Source organism: Tachyglossus aculeatus, chromosome 7 (genome assembly GCF_015852505.1).
Source record: "Tachyglossus aculeatus isolate mTacAcu1 chromosome 7, mTacAcu1.pri, whole genome shotgun sequence".
In the NCBI taxonomy this organism is placed as follows: domain Eukaryota; kingdom Metazoa; phylum Chordata; class Mammalia; order Monotremata; family Tachyglossidae; genus Tachyglossus; species Tachyglossus aculeatus.
The window spans coordinates 33,101,567-33,120,936 of record NC_052072.1 but is presented as its reverse complement, the minus strand read 5'-3'; the positions used below and the strand labels follow the sequence as shown (position 1 = coordinate 33,120,936).

General features: G+C 39.0%; 1 protein-coding gene across 19 annotated transcripts in view; it reads left to right on the top strand.

Annotated features, from left to right (window-relative positions):
• MFF (mitochondrial fission factor) overlaps positions 1 to 19,370 on the top strand; it is a 49,787-nt gene that overhangs the window by 21,898 nt on the left and 8,519 nt on the right. For 3 of the 19 annotated variants that reach the window (XM_038749060.1, XM_038749056.1, XM_038749059.1), the window contains 5 exons: positions 2,528 to 2,602; positions 6,053 to 6,211; positions 9,883 to 9,915; positions 11,678 to 11,737; positions 18,278 to 18,334. The exons of 1 other annotated variant lie outside the window; for it this stretch is intronic. In XM_038749060.1, coding sequence (XP_038604988.1) covers positions 2,528 to 2,602; positions 6,053 to 6,211; positions 9,883 to 9,915; positions 11,678 to 11,737; positions 18,278 to 18,334 — 384 coding nt within the window. The remainder of the gene's footprint in view (positions 1 to 2,527; positions 2,603 to 6,052; positions 6,212 to 9,882; positions 9,916 to 11,677; positions 11,738 to 18,277; positions 18,335 to 19,370) is intronic. 15 more of the 19 variants (XM_038749062.1, XM_038749065.1, XM_038749063.1 and 12 more) reach the window with 12 other exon arrangements.

The following is a 19,370-nucleotide window of genomic DNA, read 5'->3' as shown; positions in this document are numbered from 1 at the left end:
TTAATATGTCTTGTTTTGTTCTCTATCACCCCCTCCTAGACTGTGAGCCCGCTGTTGGGTAGGGACCGTCTCTAGATGTTGCCAACTTGTACTTCCCAAGCGCTTAGTACAGTGCTCTGCACACAGTAAGCTCTCGATAAATACGATTGAATGAATGAATCAGGAACCAGTGATTTCCCTGCATCCCTGCTGGGCGACCTGAAGCTGTGCTTGCTTCCTTACTCCACCTCCAGCACCTATGAGGACGACCCATCCCTTGGTGATGGCGTTCCCCCTTGCCCCTTCCCCCATTGCATGCTGCCTACCTATTTCTGATGAGCCAATCATGCTGTGGGCAGGGAAGAGGACTGCTCAGTCTCCATAGGTACCGGGGAGGGGAGCAAGAGCAACCTACAGGCTGGGCACTGCTTAGGCATGTTACGGTCCCGCAGGAATTGGAAAAGAAAATCCATCATCCCTCCTCCCATGTGCACCAGGGCCAAAGGAGCTAAGAGGGGGGTGACAATGCAGGAGGGAGGGGGAAGAGGAAATGAGGAAGATAGTGACAACAGCAGCCACAGTGCTTTTCAGTTCTGGCATCCACCCTGTCATCATTATCATCATCATCAGTCGTATTTATTGAGCGCTTACTGTGTGCAGAGCACTGTACTAAGTGCTTGGGAAGTACAAGTTGGCAACATATAGAGACGGTCCCTACCCAACAGTGGGCTCACAGTCTAAAAGGGGGAGACAGAGAACAAAACCAAACATACTAACAAAATAAAATAAATAGAATAGATATGTACAAGTAAAATAAATAGAGTAACAAATATGTACAAACATACCAGAAATAAATTTATGTTCTTTCCTTCTCCTTATTTTACCTTCCTTCTCTTTTCTCTCTCTCTTTTTATTTCCTTTTTTTCCCCTTTCTCCTCCTTCTCCCTATTTTCTCTCTCCCTCTTCTCTAAGACTGATTAGAAAACATGAAATAATTTTATATTACACCTCCACAGTGAAGTCAGCTATGTTGTTGTTGTCTTATGCTGTGGAGTCGTGTCCGACCCACAGCGACGCCATAGACACATTTCTCCCAGAATGCCCCACTTCCATCTGCAATTGTTCCGGTAGTGTATCCATAGAGTTTTCTTGGTAAAAATATGGAAGTGGTTTACCATTGCCTCCTTCTGCTTAGTAAAAGAGTCTCTGCTCTCGACTCTCTCGCATGCCGCTGCTGCTCAGCACAGGTGAGTTTTGACTTGTAGCAGGTGGCCTTCCCCTCACTAGCCACAGCCCAAGCTAGGAATGGAATGGGTATCATCATCAATCGTATTTATTGAGCGCTTACTATGTGCAGAGCACTGCTTGACTCTCCCTCCTGTAGTTGTGACTGTGAGAGTACTGGAAACTCTCCAGGTGCAACCCTGAAACGGAAAGCTATTTAATGTGTGGTTAAATTATATGATTGGCTCTTTATACACCAGTTGCTCAAAGGTTTTGTTTTGTTTAGCCCTCCTGCATAGGAAGGTTGCCGACCCCTGACCTTGTCCCTATAGTATCATGTTACTGCACTTTTTAAGGAAGAAAAGTAAAAGATTTCTTTGTTAGTCAACATCACTCAATCCTTTAAGATTTGTTATATTTCTTCACAAAACTATGGAGTGTAATAATTGTAAGGAGGAAGAGAATACCTTCGTGCTGTCCACATTTGAATCATTTCTCTCCTTTTGTGAAGGCAGGATGGTGGATTGGTTGTCTTGCCTTTTCTCAGTCATCATGGATATTATCGCTAGATAGATTAATGCTAATGGTACCTGCATGTTATAATATGCTCCTGACAATTTCGTTTGTGTAAATGTGTCCATTTATTAATGGAATGTTCTCATATCACAGATTAACAAGACTAATAATTGTTTTGTTACGCTTTTGTTTTTCCATGTGCTTCAGTAAATACTGAAGCACTGATTGATTACTTGATCCTTGACTAATTCATATATAATGGTTTTTAACAAAAATAAATGTTTTAGAATTGCTTAAGTCAAAGTTTCCATGTTTAACCCCTGAATTAAAACTGTCCAACTTCCTTTGTTCTTTGCAGGGAAATGTTTATTTGAACTTGTTTTCTTTCCACATACTTTCCTCTCTCTCCTCTTCCTTGAGATGTTAAAAATGAATGTTTACATTTTAAAGTTTATTACTACATAATGACATCAAGTTTGCATGTTTTAGAGTTTAGTTTAAGCATCACTGTTCAGAAAGGAACTAACCTAATTGTTCAACTCTTGCTATTTGTTCTAATCTAGTGTCCTCTTGAAGTGAGATTTCACATCACCTTATGAATCTATCTCCCTTCTCAATGCCATATCCGTGTACATGGCCATTAATAGAAGATTGTTGTTGGTGAAATAAGCAGTATACCTAGCTCTGAAATTATTGTATTTGCATTGGGGATTCTACTGTTAGAACAAGAAGTAATGCTGCCAATAGAATTTGTAGTTATTTGTGTTACAAAGATGAAAATGTAAAAGAGAAATAATTATTATTTAAGGTGGCACAGATCAGATTCTGCCCCGAGAAATAAAATCTCAAGGTTCCGGTCATCTCTTTCTGCTCCGGGATACATGTAAGATATAAGTATGATCTACTCACACAGCGGAAGTGCTTTAGTTGTCTGGATTTCTGCAGGACTAATTTGTCGTGCCAGAGTCTTTTACCGCATAATAATTTAACATTGAGTGCTTGGTTTTCTTTCAGCGTTTCTCAGACTATTTCATCATACCCCTTAGTAATGGAAAAACGGAATTTAAAAAGAAAAATTGAAGGATCACTTAGCATATTATCCAAGCAACTTTAGGAATTCCCTCCTATTCAGCACCTTTAACCCTCAAGTTTTAAGCTGTGAATCATTTCCTAGCACCTTGCACATTATGGTTCTCAGTAAATAATCAACAAGTTATAGAGTTTTCCTGCTCAAGGCAGGAGCAGCTGCTAGCCACCAGTGATTTTTGATCTCTTCTGATTGCTTATCTTGCCAAGATTTATTTATTCAGCCTCTGAGGCAGCAGCAACAAAAGTGAAACATTCATCTTATGAGGGTTCACCCTTAGTTTCTGAGGGGAAAATGCCTTCCTACCTCTTTGGTTTTATTTTGGCCATTTTCTTTCTGAAACTGGCCCCTCCCAGTTCGAGAAACCCCATTCCTTCTGAAGTCCTTGAGGAAGGAGGCAATAGCCTTGTGTGTAACTTTTTGGAATGAGCACATGCATTAATGACATACAAAATCTAACATTCAGTTCTTCCAGCATTTTGTAATACTGCTTATTAATTATTGTGCAGTGAATTCTCTGAGCAACCAGCAAAGAGTCACCAATTCAGCGATATAACAAGCATCAACTTCACTGTTATCTTCTTAGCTTTTCTAATAGCTTGGGGACTTCTGGCTTTGTGTTTTGTAAATGAATTCCAGAGGGTTTTTTACTATTTTGGAATATTGCTAAAGAGAAATTATATTTGGTGGCTTAATGTCAGATTTAAAGCATATTCTGAAAATATTGCAAATGACAAAAAATATCATTAAAAATAGCAAGCAGTGAGGAAAAAAGTCTTGATCCAGTGCAATTAATACACAGAACATACAGTTATTCCCTCTAAATTGTAGGGATTTGTTCTTAATAATGGAAACCTTTTGATTGCCGTGAACCAAATTATCTTTAGTATGGTAACAGTGCCATCATTTGCTTCAGTTATTCAGTTCACGTCCAGCAAAATGATAGAAGACTTTCCTCTGAATACAATTTGCAAATATGTTCCCAATTCAAGGCCTTTCTCTTTACTGCTTTGCTTTGTAATTGTTGATGTTCATTCCACTAAATCTGCAGCAGTGTGTCTGATTGGAAACAGGGAAATGTTAAACTAAAATTATTTTAAATTTGAACTATTCTCTTTAAACCCCTCTGAGAAACCAAGAGTCAATCAATCAGTTTTATTTGAGCCCTTACTATGTGCAAAGCGCTGTACTAAGTGCTCAAAAATCTTACTATAGAGCACTATAATAATACCTTGGTTTTCTTTAGTGCTTTTATTCCCAAAGCACTCTCATATTAATTACTTCACTTTAGCCCTCACAACAGCCTTGTGAGGTAGGGAGGACAAACTGCTGTTATTGTCCCCATTTTGCAGATAAGGAAACTGAGGTACAGAGAAGTTAAGTGACTTGCCCACGGTCACACTCCAGGTTAGCGGCACCAGCCCAGCCCAGACTCAAGTCTTCGGTCTCCTAGGCCAGCGCTGCGATAGGGTATTGGTCGATTCTTGGTATTCCATGTTTAAAAATATATCCTTTGTTAAAGATTTCAGAGGTCATATTCCTCATATATCCTTTTCCATGTGCTATTCCTTCCATGCCTTAGAATGTTTACTTTTATTTATTTGTCAGAATCTACTAATTTCTGAATGATCAGAACAGTATATAATTTCACTATCATGAATCCCTGAGAAATAATTTGAGTTAAAGGAGATAACTTTCACCAGAGCATTTAGGTCTTTAAGTCCTTAATGAAAGAAAAGCATCCACGTGCATTTATTTTCATGGTTTTAAAGTTCTGCTTCACATAGCATTATAGTCCTGAATATGTAGGATTCACACTTAAGACTTGAATACAGACATTGGCTGAAAAAACTTACCCAATCCTTAGAAGTGAAGGAAGCATTTAGACTGAGCCCACTGTTGGGTAGGGACTGTCTCTATATGTTGCCTACTTGTACTTTCCAAGCGCTTAGTACAGTGCTCTGCACACAGTAAGCGCTCAATAAATACGGGTGATTGATTGATTAGTATCTTGGGAAGCAGCGGGGCCTTGTGGATAGAGAACGGACATTGAAGTCAGAGCACCTGGGTTCTAATCCTGACTTTGCCACTTTCTTACTGTGTGACCTTAGGCAAGCCACTATGCTCCCGGCCCTGTTCTGGGCCCTGGGGTATATTGAAATTAGTCTGGTTGGACTAATTTCCCTTTTTCAGTCTTAAACCTCTGTCTTACCCCATGGAGTGCTGCAGTCTCATCCTCATTTCCCCATGACACAAAGCTGAGCTCTCCTCTAGCAGGTTCCAAGATAAGGGAGGCTAGGCTGCTACAATCTTAAGTTCAGAGTTCATTTGTTATGGACAGTGGTGCCTTGCTAGAAAATAATGGTTTTGCTCAGGATGCTTTTTAAGATAAAGGACCTAAAACCCAAGTCATTTAAATTCAAATTCAGTAGATGCAGAGTACCCTTATCCAACAACAGTGAACCTCCATGTTGAGTTTAAAAAAAAAAAAAGCCACAAAAGAGTCACCAAAGTACATCCCTTTTTTGTTACCCTGTCAGTTGGTTTGGATAATTTAGTCATTCAGTCTCCTGAAGCACATGGACCAGAATATATTTAAAATAGATGCCCTGTAGTAGAATAGACCTATCTGTCTTTCTACCCTAAATTCATTTGGGAGAATGAGTTGCTAGAACAGTGATTAAAATTCTTGATTTTTATGAAAAATCTCAAATAAGGATTTTTAATTTTGCAGATATAGAGTACAACTTTGAGCTATTTAAAATATAATTTTTTCAATTTTTCATTTTTCCTCCTAATTTAGGGAAATGTTTCAAAATATATTTTCACTTTATCCTTTGAATTCATTTAGGCATTTGACACACAAACCAGAATCCTTTATTTGAATAGTCTAACTGCTAAGTTGGTGGGCTGTCTGGTTACTTAGAATGCATAAATCAAATAACTAAATGGTCTCTTTCACCTCCATTACCTTCTTTTGCACTGATGTAATTTTCTGTTCGCAAATTATAGCCGTTGCTGAGTGTCTGGCCCCTGGAAATCTTTTTTAAAAGTTTGTTATACATCCCCTAATAATGTGTTCGGTTCTACAGTTTTTGCCCCGATGGTGACGAAGTGTGGGAGAAGGGGTAAGACAAATGGAAATGATTCTAAAAACTAAACATTTGGGAAAGATGCTTAGCCAAAGTGTTACTAAAAATCTGACTCCAGTGTTTTTCTCTTCATGTGCTGTACTTGTATGAACAGTGTGACACCATCACAACAGCAGGCTCGTGTCTGTGCTCCCCATATGTTACCTGAAGATGGATCTAATCTTTACTCTGCTCGTGGCATTTTGTCGCTTATCCGGTCTTCTACTCGTAGGGCTTACCAGCAGGTCTTGGATGTGCTGGATGAAAATCGCAGGTGATTGGCATCAGTGATTCTTGACAGTTTGCCTTTTTTGTGGCGCCTTATAGTGAAGTATGATGTGCTTTCTTTTAGTTCTTTAAATTTGCTAACTAGCCTTGGATGAAACATCTTGCTTTGCTTTCTTTTGCTTTCAGTTTTAACTAATATCTGATTGTCCAAAATTCACATTTCACAAGATTATATTCTTTGAGTCTTCCCCTGTGCCCAAAACCTTTTTTAACCTGCCCCCCAGTTACAGCTGTGGTGAGAGTTGGCTTGTGTGAACTCGTGTTGTCAGAAATTTGAGCACATTGAGATGTTTGCAGAATTTGACATTCAGACTGTTACTCTAGAATCAGGGTGATTATACATTTTAAAAAGGGAGGCTAACAGATTTTTAATTAAATTGAGAGAGCTGAAGTAAATTTGAGGTGGATGTTTAATCTTCAATATTTCGAAGGATGTTTCCATTATGCTTTAAAATTGATTTTCTAATTAAAATCTGATAGGGTAGATTTTATGCAATCTATTGTGCTAAGAAGTTTTGCAAATAATAATTCGCTCTGTTATCCAAAGTTTCATTTTTTTTGGGTACCAGATCATTTTGCAGTTGTGATAGTTCATTTTATCAGGAGCCCCCGCGATAGTCATTCATCACACCTTATTCAGATGAGTGAATTTTTGTTGACATTCCCTTATGCACTTTTAGTTTCTCTGAAGAAAGGTATTCATTTCATGACCTTTCTACTAAGTGAAGTATTTTTAAGTGCACAATAAAGATACGTTGTCAAAAAAAGCAAAATACAAGATTTACTTTGTTACAACAGACACTATAGAAGTAAAGTTCAAATAATATATCTGGTATTGTAGGTCAGTTTAGAAAGTTGTAGTCTTTTGGTGTTGATTAGCAGTTTAATAGCTTGTTGAAAGCATTTTACAGTAGTTAGAAAATAACTTTCTTTGAAAATCACTCACCTGAGAGGAGCTGTTACCTTAGCCTGTGAAGTGCAGTTTATATAGGTTGCAGGATATTTTTACAATTCATGAAGGAATTTGTATTAGTACGTACTTGTCCTGTCTTCCTGGAATACAAAACACTTATGGATCTGAGAATTTCAATTGTGACATTCTCATTTTGAGCGTGCTCCGTATTACTTCATGGCTTCTTTACTGAAAGCAGTATGCTTTATTTAAATCGTTACTACCTATGTGTTGAACAAGAATTTATTGGTGGTCACTGTCAGAAGTACACCATGTGCAGGATTTTTCAAAAACCCCCATTATAGGAATGTGAAATTTGGATAATGCTCTACTTGCATGATAACAAAATATGCCTATTATGAACTGTTTCAAATAGCTTTTTTAATTTTGGTCTATTTAGTGTAATATTGATTCCCTCTCTTTTTAGACATAACTATTTTTGAGTTTAATATTAGTCAACTTTATCCTACATCTTGTACCTCTAAGAAGAAATATTTTAAAGTGGACTAGTGGTGTTCGTGCTACTTGGTAGAAATTCGGTTTCTTGATGTGGTAATAATTTTATCATAACTTTCTATAATTAAACTGGCACTGTCAAGATATACTATACATTATATATTAAAATATTAGATTATATTTTAATTTCTCTGTATTAAGGAATCCCTTTGACTAAACTTGTTAGAGAATGAAAAAATATTTTCAGTTCATTTGCTGATTTTTTTAAATTCAGTTTAGATACTGAAGATAGGTCAGTTTCACTTTCTGGATTTTTTGCACTAGAACATTTTTCTGGGGCTTCAAAAGTGAAATGTTTAACCCCATTCAATAGCAAATCATGGAAACATTTTTATTCATGGTGTTGTTTTATTATTTAATTGTGGGTTTTAAATTTATGTGACAGTATCCCTTTAATGCTGTGCCACATTCGCACATAAAAATTTGGAGATGTTTTGAATCACACAAATAGAAGCATTCTTTCATAAATATCTAAGTAGATTTCTGGTGAATATTATGTAGGTGCTTTGGATAAATCATGAATTGACAGGTGACATGTTTTATAGTTAGCTGTTAGCTACAATTCAGAATTACTTCCTGTGCATCTATCTCTTGCTATTTTGGCTTAAGGTAAATAAGGAGTTGACAGTAGGTTTATTTTTTGGTCAAGTATGAACCAAACCATACCTAGTGACTGGAGACCAGAAAATGTACCTAGACTTCAATATGGTTACTGCTGGCACCCCAACCTCATATTTGACCTCCTTCTGACTAATTTATGGGACGGTTTACTGTTTGCCTTCAATTAACTAGGTAATGTACCCAGAGAACTTAAATGGTAGTAGTTAAAATAAGGCCATGTTATCAAAAAGACTACAATATATACTCATTAACCTGAATCTGTAACCTGCTAATTAGTAGTGGATCAGTAATCTGCAGATTATGAAAAATGGTTAAGGATACTTCCTCAGTTTTATATTTGACCTACCGGATCCAGACAGTTGACTGAAACTGTCAAAATCTTGGTCCTGTCTGAGTCCGCAAGTTAAGTGATACATCGAATATTCTTCTTTACAAAGATGATGCCCATACAAAGTATGAGTTGCTGAAATGACAACACCATAAATGCCATTCACGAGTTTGAATTATGGCCCTCGGCAAAATAGAAGGTCGATGGGGAAATGCTACTTTTAGGCTTTTGTGAGAAATTAGTCCATTTTTTTTAGCTTCTCAGGCTTACTGTTAGTATTATAGTTCCCTTCAAGGACTACATTTTCCACACAGCAACTCACTGGCATAGTTGCTCAGTTTGCATACAGATGTAGGTGTTATTCTGCCTATATATGAAGAGGATTAAATTAAACTGAACCTGTCCCGCTCCTAGAAAACAGCCAGCATTTTTGTCTTGAGACTAGGAAAAACTTGAATAACAAGTGCTTAGTACAGTGCTTTGCACACAGTAAGTGCTCAGTAACTATGATTGAATGAATGGATTTCACAAATTCAGAAATTGTGGGATTTTTACAAGATTATCAAAAATTTTTAACATAACTTTAAAATGGGCACCATCAAAGTAGGCAAACTTTCAGGCAATTTTGCTATTATGGTTCCAGAAAGTTTTCTCTGTGGTCTTTTAACAATAATAATAATAATGATGGCATTTGAGTTATTTCTTTAAGGGGACTGAAAGAAATGCGGTTTTTTAAATTCTTTCTTTAAGAAAACCAATACCCAATGAGAAAGACATGCCTGTTTCTGTTTGTTTTTCCTGTCAACTCCCTACTTTGAATTTAAGCTTACCTAATGGCCTGGGAATGAAAAACTGTGATAAACAGCTTATTCCATTTGAACCTTTGTGACTTAAATTTCTTCCTTCCAGGCCTCCGTTACAGCCACTTTTGCTGTGATAGATTACAGTGTTTTATTGAACGAGATAATACGCATGTTTGCAGCAGGACTTAAACTGTGTGTCTTCTAATAACTGTGGCACACATGATAACTGGAACCTTAGTTTGGGGTTTTCTATCTTTCTGACATTTTTTTTAAATAAAGCACATTACCAGGCTTGATCATTTTGATCACTAAAATGCCTTCTGAGTTTTTTTTATTCCCACACCACAGTTAACTCTTGAGGAAATGGTTTTAATTTACTAACTCTTCCAAATACCTGTCTAATCTACCTTTATATTGTATGTGTCATGAACTGCCAGTTTGAGAAGACAAAATGAAATACGATATGAAAGGTAACCGTATGATTTTCTGGCTGTGCATTTCTAATAGAGAAATCTCTGTGGTGAAAGTTGTCTAGTTATGAATGGCAGATCCATTGGAACAAGTTACATATTCAATGTTTTTTAAGTAGTTACTTTGATAGGGATCTACAAAGTGGGTCAGGATCTTCCGATCCCTGCTGCCGTGAGCTCTAACTACTGGATGTCAGTGACTCCTACTAACTTATCATTACTGACTGATAATAGCATGCTAAAGGCTATTATTAAGATTTAGTTTTTTGTTAATTCCAAAGCCCAACAAGGACAGTGAGGCTTAAAGGCTAGTTTCCAAGCTGTTAAACTACTTTATGATCCCCAGCATCCTGTAGCTACAAAATAAGCTGTATAACTAAGCCTCCCAGAAAATATTTTTATCAGTCTAAGCCTGAACTCCATGATTCTTAAGTACTGAGACTTGCCACCTCAGTTACCTTTTGGAAATGCTAAAAAGGGTTTTCAAATTGTGTGCAAAGTAGTTTTCACCTACCAGCTGAAATAAAGTAGCATTTCATTCTGCCGCTGATGTCCTGCAGTCAGTCAACTTCTGGGAGGAAGAGCTGGCAGATTGATGGTAAAATTTTCCTGTGGATGAGAACTTTTTGAATTCTTTCAAATGAACAAAGAATCCAGTCAAAATCCGTGAAGATGAATTAGCTTTCCTTTCATCTCATTTTAAGTGCAGCAAATGTCCTCCTGTTTTAGCATTTCTGCTGAATATTTTTGGGAGGTTAAAAAGTGAGTGCTTTTTGTATTTTAATTTTATGGGTAAGGCTAGTGCTTCTGCTAGTGGAGAACTAATGGTCCTTGCCAGAGCCGGGCAAAATGGGCGAAGGTCTTGAGTGAAACTCCCCACAGAGTTTTCCACTGCCAAAGCCCTGTATGTCAGTCGTGGTTGGTTGTCTCTTGAGATCAGACTTCAGTTTTGGAGATTTTGCATGCTCGCTTGTGAATGCTGCCGCTTTGCCTCAGGAAATACCCTCTGAGCGGAGGTCTGCATCTTTAATCAATCAATCACATTTGCTTAACTTGTGCAGAGCACTGAGCTAAGCATTTGGGAGAGTACAACAGAGTTGGTAGATAGAAACGTTCCCTGGCCACAACGATTTACGGTCTTCAGGCCAAAAGTCAAGGGCCTTTCCGCCACACTCCTTGAATTAGAATCCAGGAACAGCCTAGCGCAATCGACCGTAGATTGGGCTGGATGAGCCATAGAAATGGGTTGTCTGGAAAAAAAGATGAAGTGGATTGGTTAAAATTTAGTTAATAATTGTGCTTATAATGGTGTGGGATTAATCAGGAAAGGCAGTTTGTACAAGCAACCATGATCATGCAGGTGCAGCAAATCTCAGCCTGATAGTTGCTTTTGAAGCTACTGTGGATTCTGAACCGGAGAGGGATTTAGGGGGATTTTTCAACAAATTGTCCTCAATCTAGTGTTTCATAAATTAAATGACAAACTGCACTAAAGAGATGCTAATGTTTTAATTAGTGAGATATTAGGAATCCTAGGGCTTTTATATATCTAATCCATCTTTAATATTTTAAAGTTTTAAGAACAGTAAGATGTTTGGGAAAAAAAGCTTATTTGACATGATTGATCTAGATATATTATATTGTATTGAAATACCATACAATATAATTGAAAGTATTTGATGTTTCTCTTTGTCCTGTTTTTATTTTTGTTGTTTTTTTGTGGTTCTTTCTGGTGCCTTCTACCTGCAAAAACCTGTTGTAGGCCTGTGTTGCGTGGGGGGTCTGCCGCTGCCACTTCTTCTAACCCTCATCATGATGTCAGGTAACCACATTTTTTTAAAAAAATGTCAGTATATGAGTCGTGTCTTCAAGAGCAGATCTGTTTTTGAAAAGCAATGTTCCTGTAGAAAATTAAGGATTTTGCATGAACTTGGTAAAGCTTTCTCCATGCAATCTCTATGGAACGTGCCCCATGAAGACTGGATCGATGATTCTGGAGCCGTGCTTTTTAAATTCTGGATCCTTGATTGCCAGGGACCTCTTATATAAATTGTTCACTTGTTTAATAGACTTCATTGGTACTTTCCAAACCCCACATATCATTATTGTTATTATGGCATTTGTGAAGGGCTTACTACATGCCAGAGTGATGAAGGAGATTCAAGACAATTACATAAGACACAATCCCTGTATCACCGGGGTTCACAGACTAAAAGGTAAAACAGTATCTCACCCACATACTTGTTGTGGGCAGGGAACATGTCTGTCACCTCTGTTATATTGTAGTCTCCCAAGCACTTAATGTGGCGTTCTGCACACAGTAAGTGCTCAATAAATACCATTGATTGATATTACAGATGAGGAAACCGATGGCCAAGGAAGGTTAGGGGTTTGCCCAAAGTCACCCAACACGTCAGTGGCAGAACCAGGTAAAGTCGGGATTCAATACCCGCTCTCCTTCCTACTTAGTAGTAGCAATAATAAATCAATCAGTGATATTTACTAAGTGTTTACTCTGTGCAGAGCACTGTACTGGGTGCTTGGGAGAGCACAGTAGAGTTGGTAGACACAGGCGCTGCCTACAAAGAGCTTACAGTTAGGGAGGGATACAGACATTAAAATCATTTACGTATAGGGGAACTGGGAGAGAATAAGGATATGTACAAAAGTGAAGTGAGTTTGAGACTGATGTGAATATCCAAATGTATAGGTGATGCAAAATGGAGGGCAAATAGGAAAACTGGACCAATCAGCAGCATTTATTGAGCACTTACAGAGCACTGTACAACAGAGTTGGTAGACACATTCCCTTCCCACAATGAGCGTATACTCTAGAAGGGAAGTTAGAGATTCATATAAATAAGTAATTTAATTGATAGATATGTACTTGAGGACTGTACATAAGGAGAAAAAAGGGGTTAATGTAAGTATTTATTAAGCACTTTCTGTGTGAGCCCTATGTGGGGTAGAGGCTTGTGTCTAACATGATTATCTTGCATCTATCCCATTACTTTGTGTAAAGCATGGCATATAGCAAGTGACCTGTACTTTTGTGCATTTTCCAGAAATTTGCACTGCCTTGCTCCTCATATTTCCCTTTAGAATTCAAGCAGGCTGGCCCCAGGGAGTGGAAGGGAGTATTTGTGATCTTTTGGAAGAAACATCCGGTCAAGAAGCAGCAGGGTCTGGTGGATAGAGCACAGGCCTGGGAGTCGGAAGGTCATGGGTTCTAATCCTGACTCCGCCACTTGTCTGCTGTGTGACCTTGAGCAAGTCACTTCACTTCTCTGTGCCTCAGTTACCTCCACTGTAAAATGAGGATTAAGACTGTGAGCCCCATTTGAGACAGGGACTGTCCAACCCTATTGGCTTGTATCAAATGTAGTGCTTAGTACAGTTCCTGGCACATAGTAAGCGCTTAACAAATCCTACCATTATCATTATTATGATTCCCAATATGCTTGAGATTTACCATACTGAATTGTGACAATGTTCCAGGATTAGCCCTCCCTAACTCCTACTGTCATATGGGTGCTTTTTAAGGTTGGTAAGCAAGCAAGCACAAATTCTTAAAGGGTTTTTTTTGTTGTGTGTGTGTGTTTTTTTTCAAAATTGCTTCAAGGTTTCCACAAGTTAGTTGAGGGCAGAATGAACTGCTCAAGACTTGACAGTAATGGGAAACCAACTCAAAGTTTACCTCCTAAGGTCCTTGGGCAGTTTACAGCACATATAGTAGCAAAGATTTTTCTATTTGGAGTGGAAACTTTTGTAGCGTTCATTTCTTCAGTGACCTTTTCTTTTTTCCCCTCAGATGGGTGCTTTTACCATGCCCGTTTTTTTTGTTGTTGTTGTTCACTAGGGTCAGGAAAAACGCTCCCTAGACTTTGCCAAATAATTATCAGTGAAATTCAGTGAACTTCCATTTTGTATTTCTTTCTAAGGAAAGGTGCTTTTAAGTCAAGAAGTATTAAAAGATTCAAGAAAGAACAATCTGTATCTTGGGTCTTTCAATGTACATGTGATGGGTTCATTAAGTTCTACCTAATTCTTCCTTTCTCGTTCATATCAGAGTACATTCTAATTATAAAATGAGATACACTCAAGTCTCCTGTAGTGCAAGGGTTTTGTCCCTGGTGAATCCTGCAGTAAGGAAAACAACACCTGACCAGTGCCATGCGCTTATGTACAACTTTTTCTTCCCATCTTTCATTTCATCCAGTTTAGACATGCTTAGACAACTGTCAGCGTTCTATCTAAAGTGCATATTGGGAACATATTTTATTGAAGAACTGAGTGTATTAGCATTACAAAATACGGTGACTGGCCAATGTCAGAGACTGGCTTTATTAATGAGATAGTTTTAAGAATTTAATTATGGTGGTTTAGATCGACAGCTGGTGTGTTTAAATTGAAACTCCCTTTCTTTTTTCTTTCTTACTCAAATAATTGCCTACATAATAACGATGCATTTTAGGCTGGTCTCAACCCATGCTCCTCTTTATCCTTCAGTGCCCATTAACATCTGTGGCATGGTTTGCCACTTCCTCAAAGTTGAAAATCACAGCTCTTGCCAGGTATAGATAAAAACACATTCCTGTTGAACGTACATTCCATTTGAGAACGATTTTTTCTTTTGCAAAATCCAACTAATTTAGAGATTCCTTTTGTATTATAATCTTTCTTTAAGATTATTCTAACAAAATTTGGCCCAGGATAGGAAAATTGAAATGAACACTTTGATCAGTCAGTCATATATATTGAATGCTTAATCTCTGCAGAGCACTGTGCTAGGTGCTTGGGTGAGTACAATACAACAGAGTTGGTAGACACATTCCCTGCCCACAATGAGCTCACAGTCTAGAGCGGGAATATGTGATTTGATATGTGATTGAGTCTTGCTTTTTCCCCTGGTGTTTCTGTCATCATTTCAGCTCTGGCTGGAAACTTGACTGTATCTGTAAAGGTTAGTCTGTTTAAAGAGAGGGGAGTTTTTTCCTTTGTTTTTCTTTCCAGTAGAAAGATACTTTTGACCCAAATATGTATAGGATTAAATATATCTCTGCCAACATCATCATCATCATCAATCGTATTTATTGAGCGCTTACTATGTGCAGAGCACTGTACTAAGCGCTTGGGAAGTACAAATTGGCAACATATACAGTCCCTACCCAACAGTGGGCTCACAGTCTAAAAAAAAAAAAGCCAACAAATACATAGCTACAGAAATTACCCCATGCCGATGAAACTGATAATAATAATGATGGTATTTGTTAAGCACTTACTATGTGTAAAGCACTGTTCTAAGCACTGGGGGATACAAGGTGATCAGGTTGTCCCATATGGGGCTCACAGTCTCAATCCCCATTTTGCAGATGAGGTAACTGAGGCACAGAGAAGTTAAGTGGCTTGCCCAAAGTCACACAGACAAGCAGCGGAGTCAGGATTAGAACCCATAACCTCTGACGCCCAAGCCCGTGCTCTTTCCACTGAGCCATGCAGCTTCTCAATGATTTCAGAGCTGCAACAATTAGTCCTACCTCAGAGCCCACCGGAGAACTCTGACACCAGAAAGCAGCGTGGCTTAGTGGAAAGAGCACAGGCTTGGGAATCAGAGGACGTGGGTTCGAATTCCCGTTCTGCCACTTGTCTGCTGTGTGACTTTGGGCAAGCCACTTAACTTCCCTGTGCCTCAGTTGCCTCATCTGGAAAACGGATATTTAAGACTGTGAGCCCCACATGGAACAACTTGATTACCTCGTGTCTACCCCAGCGCTTAGAACAGTGCTTGGCACATAGTAAGCGCTTAACAAATATCATAATAATAATTATTATTATTAGAAAGCCTCCCCGGCGACAGGCTGCATTTCAGGCTTTTCAATACTGCCCCAAAGTCCAATCAGATAGAAAATACCATCTGCCTACTGGGGAAAAGCAAGGTTACAGGAAGAGTGGTTTGTTAAACACTTAGGAAGAGGGCATGCCTACTAACTTAAGAGGAACTGAGTTACCACCATAAAAATGCCATTCCTGGTTCATCACCCAAAGATATTCTAGTTTTCTTGACTTTCAGGATGGCAGCAGTAGCTTACTGAAGGGCTGTTGAGTGGTTGAAAATGCCACTGTGGGGCAGACAGTACTTGCTATACTCAAAACGACTGTCGGCGCACAAAAAGTGTTCTTTGTTGTGCTGCTGTCATCTTTACTTGCAGCCCTGACACTGCTTTTGCTTCTTTAGCCCATTGCCCTCTTAAAGCCGCTCAAGAAGAGCCCAGCCCATCTTAATTGCAGTGTCAGATGGCTACAGCATTGTCCAGCTTTCATTTGTGATGCCACATGGCTGAGGCTGTGCTTTATGACGCTCTTAAAGTATTTCCTCTGTCATCCTTCCTTTTTTGGGTTACAACTTAGCATTTAGGGATCTTACTGTGCCTCACCTAGAGAGGTTGTACTGAGGTGAGCGTAGCTACAGTGCTGATGGAATAACTTGGTTGCAGGACTTCTGTGCCTGTGATCTTTTCTTACCATTTGATGTTGTTTGGCTTATAACTGATTGAACAGCTCAACAGTTGGATGTGACATTTGTGGTGGGCCCAGGCCTCTCAACCATAACCAACCTCTCAACCAAGGGTGGGCTTGGAAGTCGGAGAACCTGGGTTCTAACCCCAGATCTGCTACTTGCCCCCTGTGTGACCTGTGTGACCTTGAGCAAGTCGTTTAACAGCTCTGTGCCTCATTTTCCTCATCTGTAAAATGGGAATTAAATACCTGTTCCCCCCCCCCCCCCCCATAGACTGTGAGGCCCCTATGGGACAAGGACTTAGTTTGATAAGCCTATTATCTACCCCAACACTTAGTACAATGTTTGTGGCACATAGCTTAGCAAATAGCACACATCACTATAATCTTTTCACAAGCGTGAATTAGACACATTTCCTGTCCTTCAGGGGGCTTGTCATCTAAAAACTGCTCTGTAGACTTTCAGTTTGGTCTGAAGCTTGATGTTACATTGCTGCCACACACTGATAATTTCCCAAAGAATGTACTGGCCTTCATGATTAAATCATCTAACCCCTTGTCTATTGCTGCCATTGTAGAACATTATGCTGCCTAGCTAACAAAATTCTGTGACTGCATAGTTCCGAGTGGCCAATGGAAAACACTAAAAGCCCTCTTTGGTCTATCAGATTTTCCAGATTAGGAGACTGACTCATTTTCTGGGATTTATTCACAATTATCAGTACACAGCCCTAGGCTGATAAAGCAAAGCTATTCACAGTCATCACCTTCTTTGGGGTGGGCTTCTAGGGTAGAGGCATGTAACAACTTTGGAAAAGCCATCTCTAGGACTTTTCTGCAATTCAGCCAGCCTCAAGCATGATAGGGTTTCCCAGAGGATCAGAAGTATTATCTTAACACCAGTGTCCAGTCCCTTGTTACATCCTTTAGCATGGCCGCATAGACTATATCAAACAGGATTGGATCTTCTGGACAATCTTGCTCTATTAGCAATGGGGAATGGATCAGTTATGGCACCTCCAATTCAGACAAAACCAGCTATGCTATGTCCGGGCAGCCAAATTTACTAGTATAGCCAGAACCAGGAAAAACTCATATGTCAAATTCTTTCATAAGGTCTACTAGACTCATGTAGAAGTCCATGCACTTTTCCTGTCACTGATGTATTGCAAAGATCTTGACCCTTCTGCCACACTTTGTTGTAAGCAACACTACAATTCTGGGATCATACAGTTTGTGGTATGTTGAGTATCCTGTCCAGAGGGGTTCTGTTCAAATAATGGCAAAAGGCTACGTGGAAGAATGGTGTTCTAAAAAGTGTATTCCAGGCGTTTCTACCTCTTATCTGTACCATTTAATAGACCGCACTTATTTTCCCCTTCTGTAGTCTCAGCTGCCCCTCTAGTCACCCATTATGAACTGCTTGTCCACAGTTTATGCAAATGAATTAGTTTATCAGTCCCCAGACCCCCTTCTGCTTGATTGGAAAGAAGGTTGCACTCTTTGGTCTATTAAGCAATCCCTCAGCCAGGGACTGGGTAGTTTTGGGTTTTTCTGTTGTTTTTTTTCCCTCAGATATCTGTTGTATTTGCCCAATGTAGGCAGTCTCACATGCTCGGAGTATCTATACTTAGGTCTTAATCACATTTTTCCTCCAGTATTTTTTTTTTTTACCTATACCAAATGCTTAAGGAAAGATCAATAGTGCTTATCACTGTGGAAAGTGACACTTTAGAATCTCAGGTTACTTGAGCAATCTAAGCAATTACTCTCAAACACTGTGGAAACTGAGGACCCTCATTTAATCTTTCACTGCTCCTCTCTACCCCATCTTCCGTCTTACAAGTTCCAGAAGAAGGGCAGAGCCTAGAATGGAAAATGTTGGAGAAGGAACCCAGCCAAGGTCTGTGGTCTGCTTTTTGCATTTCCCTTTTGTCTGCTTCTGCCTTTCTTCCCTCTGTCTCTCTGACTCTTGGCCTATCTTTGGTAGCATGCTTCTCTTAGCCAGTGTGACTATATGGTAGTTATTTTTAAAAGAAATGCCAACAAGTCCTTACTTACATAGTGCCGTGGGTTTTGCTAAGCACCTTATTTGCTTCTTACTCATTTCATCTCTCTGACCTAATTTTTACGGTGGTGTGATCTGTGTCACGGAGACATGATTAGGGGAACTCAATATTCAAATCATGCTTGTAGCATCCTTTTCTACCATTTATACAGGAATGACCTTTTCGGTATGTAAAGGGTAAGGTGGATTATAAGAAACAATTATAGTTTTTCCATCTGTAGCTTTCTGTACTTAAAAGGGTGGGATGGCTGACATACATTATAGGCTCTGCATTGTCTTTTCAAAATACTCTCTCTCTGCTGATCGGTATCAACTGTAATGAACTCTTGCAGGTGGCATTTTAAATGTCTTTGCAGAATGTTCTGTTTCTTTGGGTTTCTCACATTCACACTCATTTCTTTTAATTTCTTATTGGACCCAATTCAGCAGTATACAGCTGTCACGATACTTTGTGTCTACTTGGTTTTAAATCTAAAGTAATGTCTTTCCCTTTGACAGCTGGCTTGGTATATTCCAATCCAGGGACTTCTCCATCTAGGGTAGTCTCTATTAACGAAGGGGTGCAGGAAGCGAGTCCGTAGATGTTTATAAAAAGGAATAATTTTAAGTTTGGGAATTTCCATTTTCATCACAATTCTGTATGGTGACAACAGTCCTAGCAGTAAGGGTTGCATCATGCAGATAGGATTAGCAGGGAATGTGTCTGTTTATTGTTATATTGTACTCTCCCAAGTGCTTAGTACAGTGCTTTGCACACAGTAAATGCTCAGAAATTAACATTGAATTCATTAATATTTTGGAGCCCAGTACTACAGGTCCCAGCTATGAGACCACCCTGAGCTAAGTATATTTCAGGTTTCCCCCAACCCCT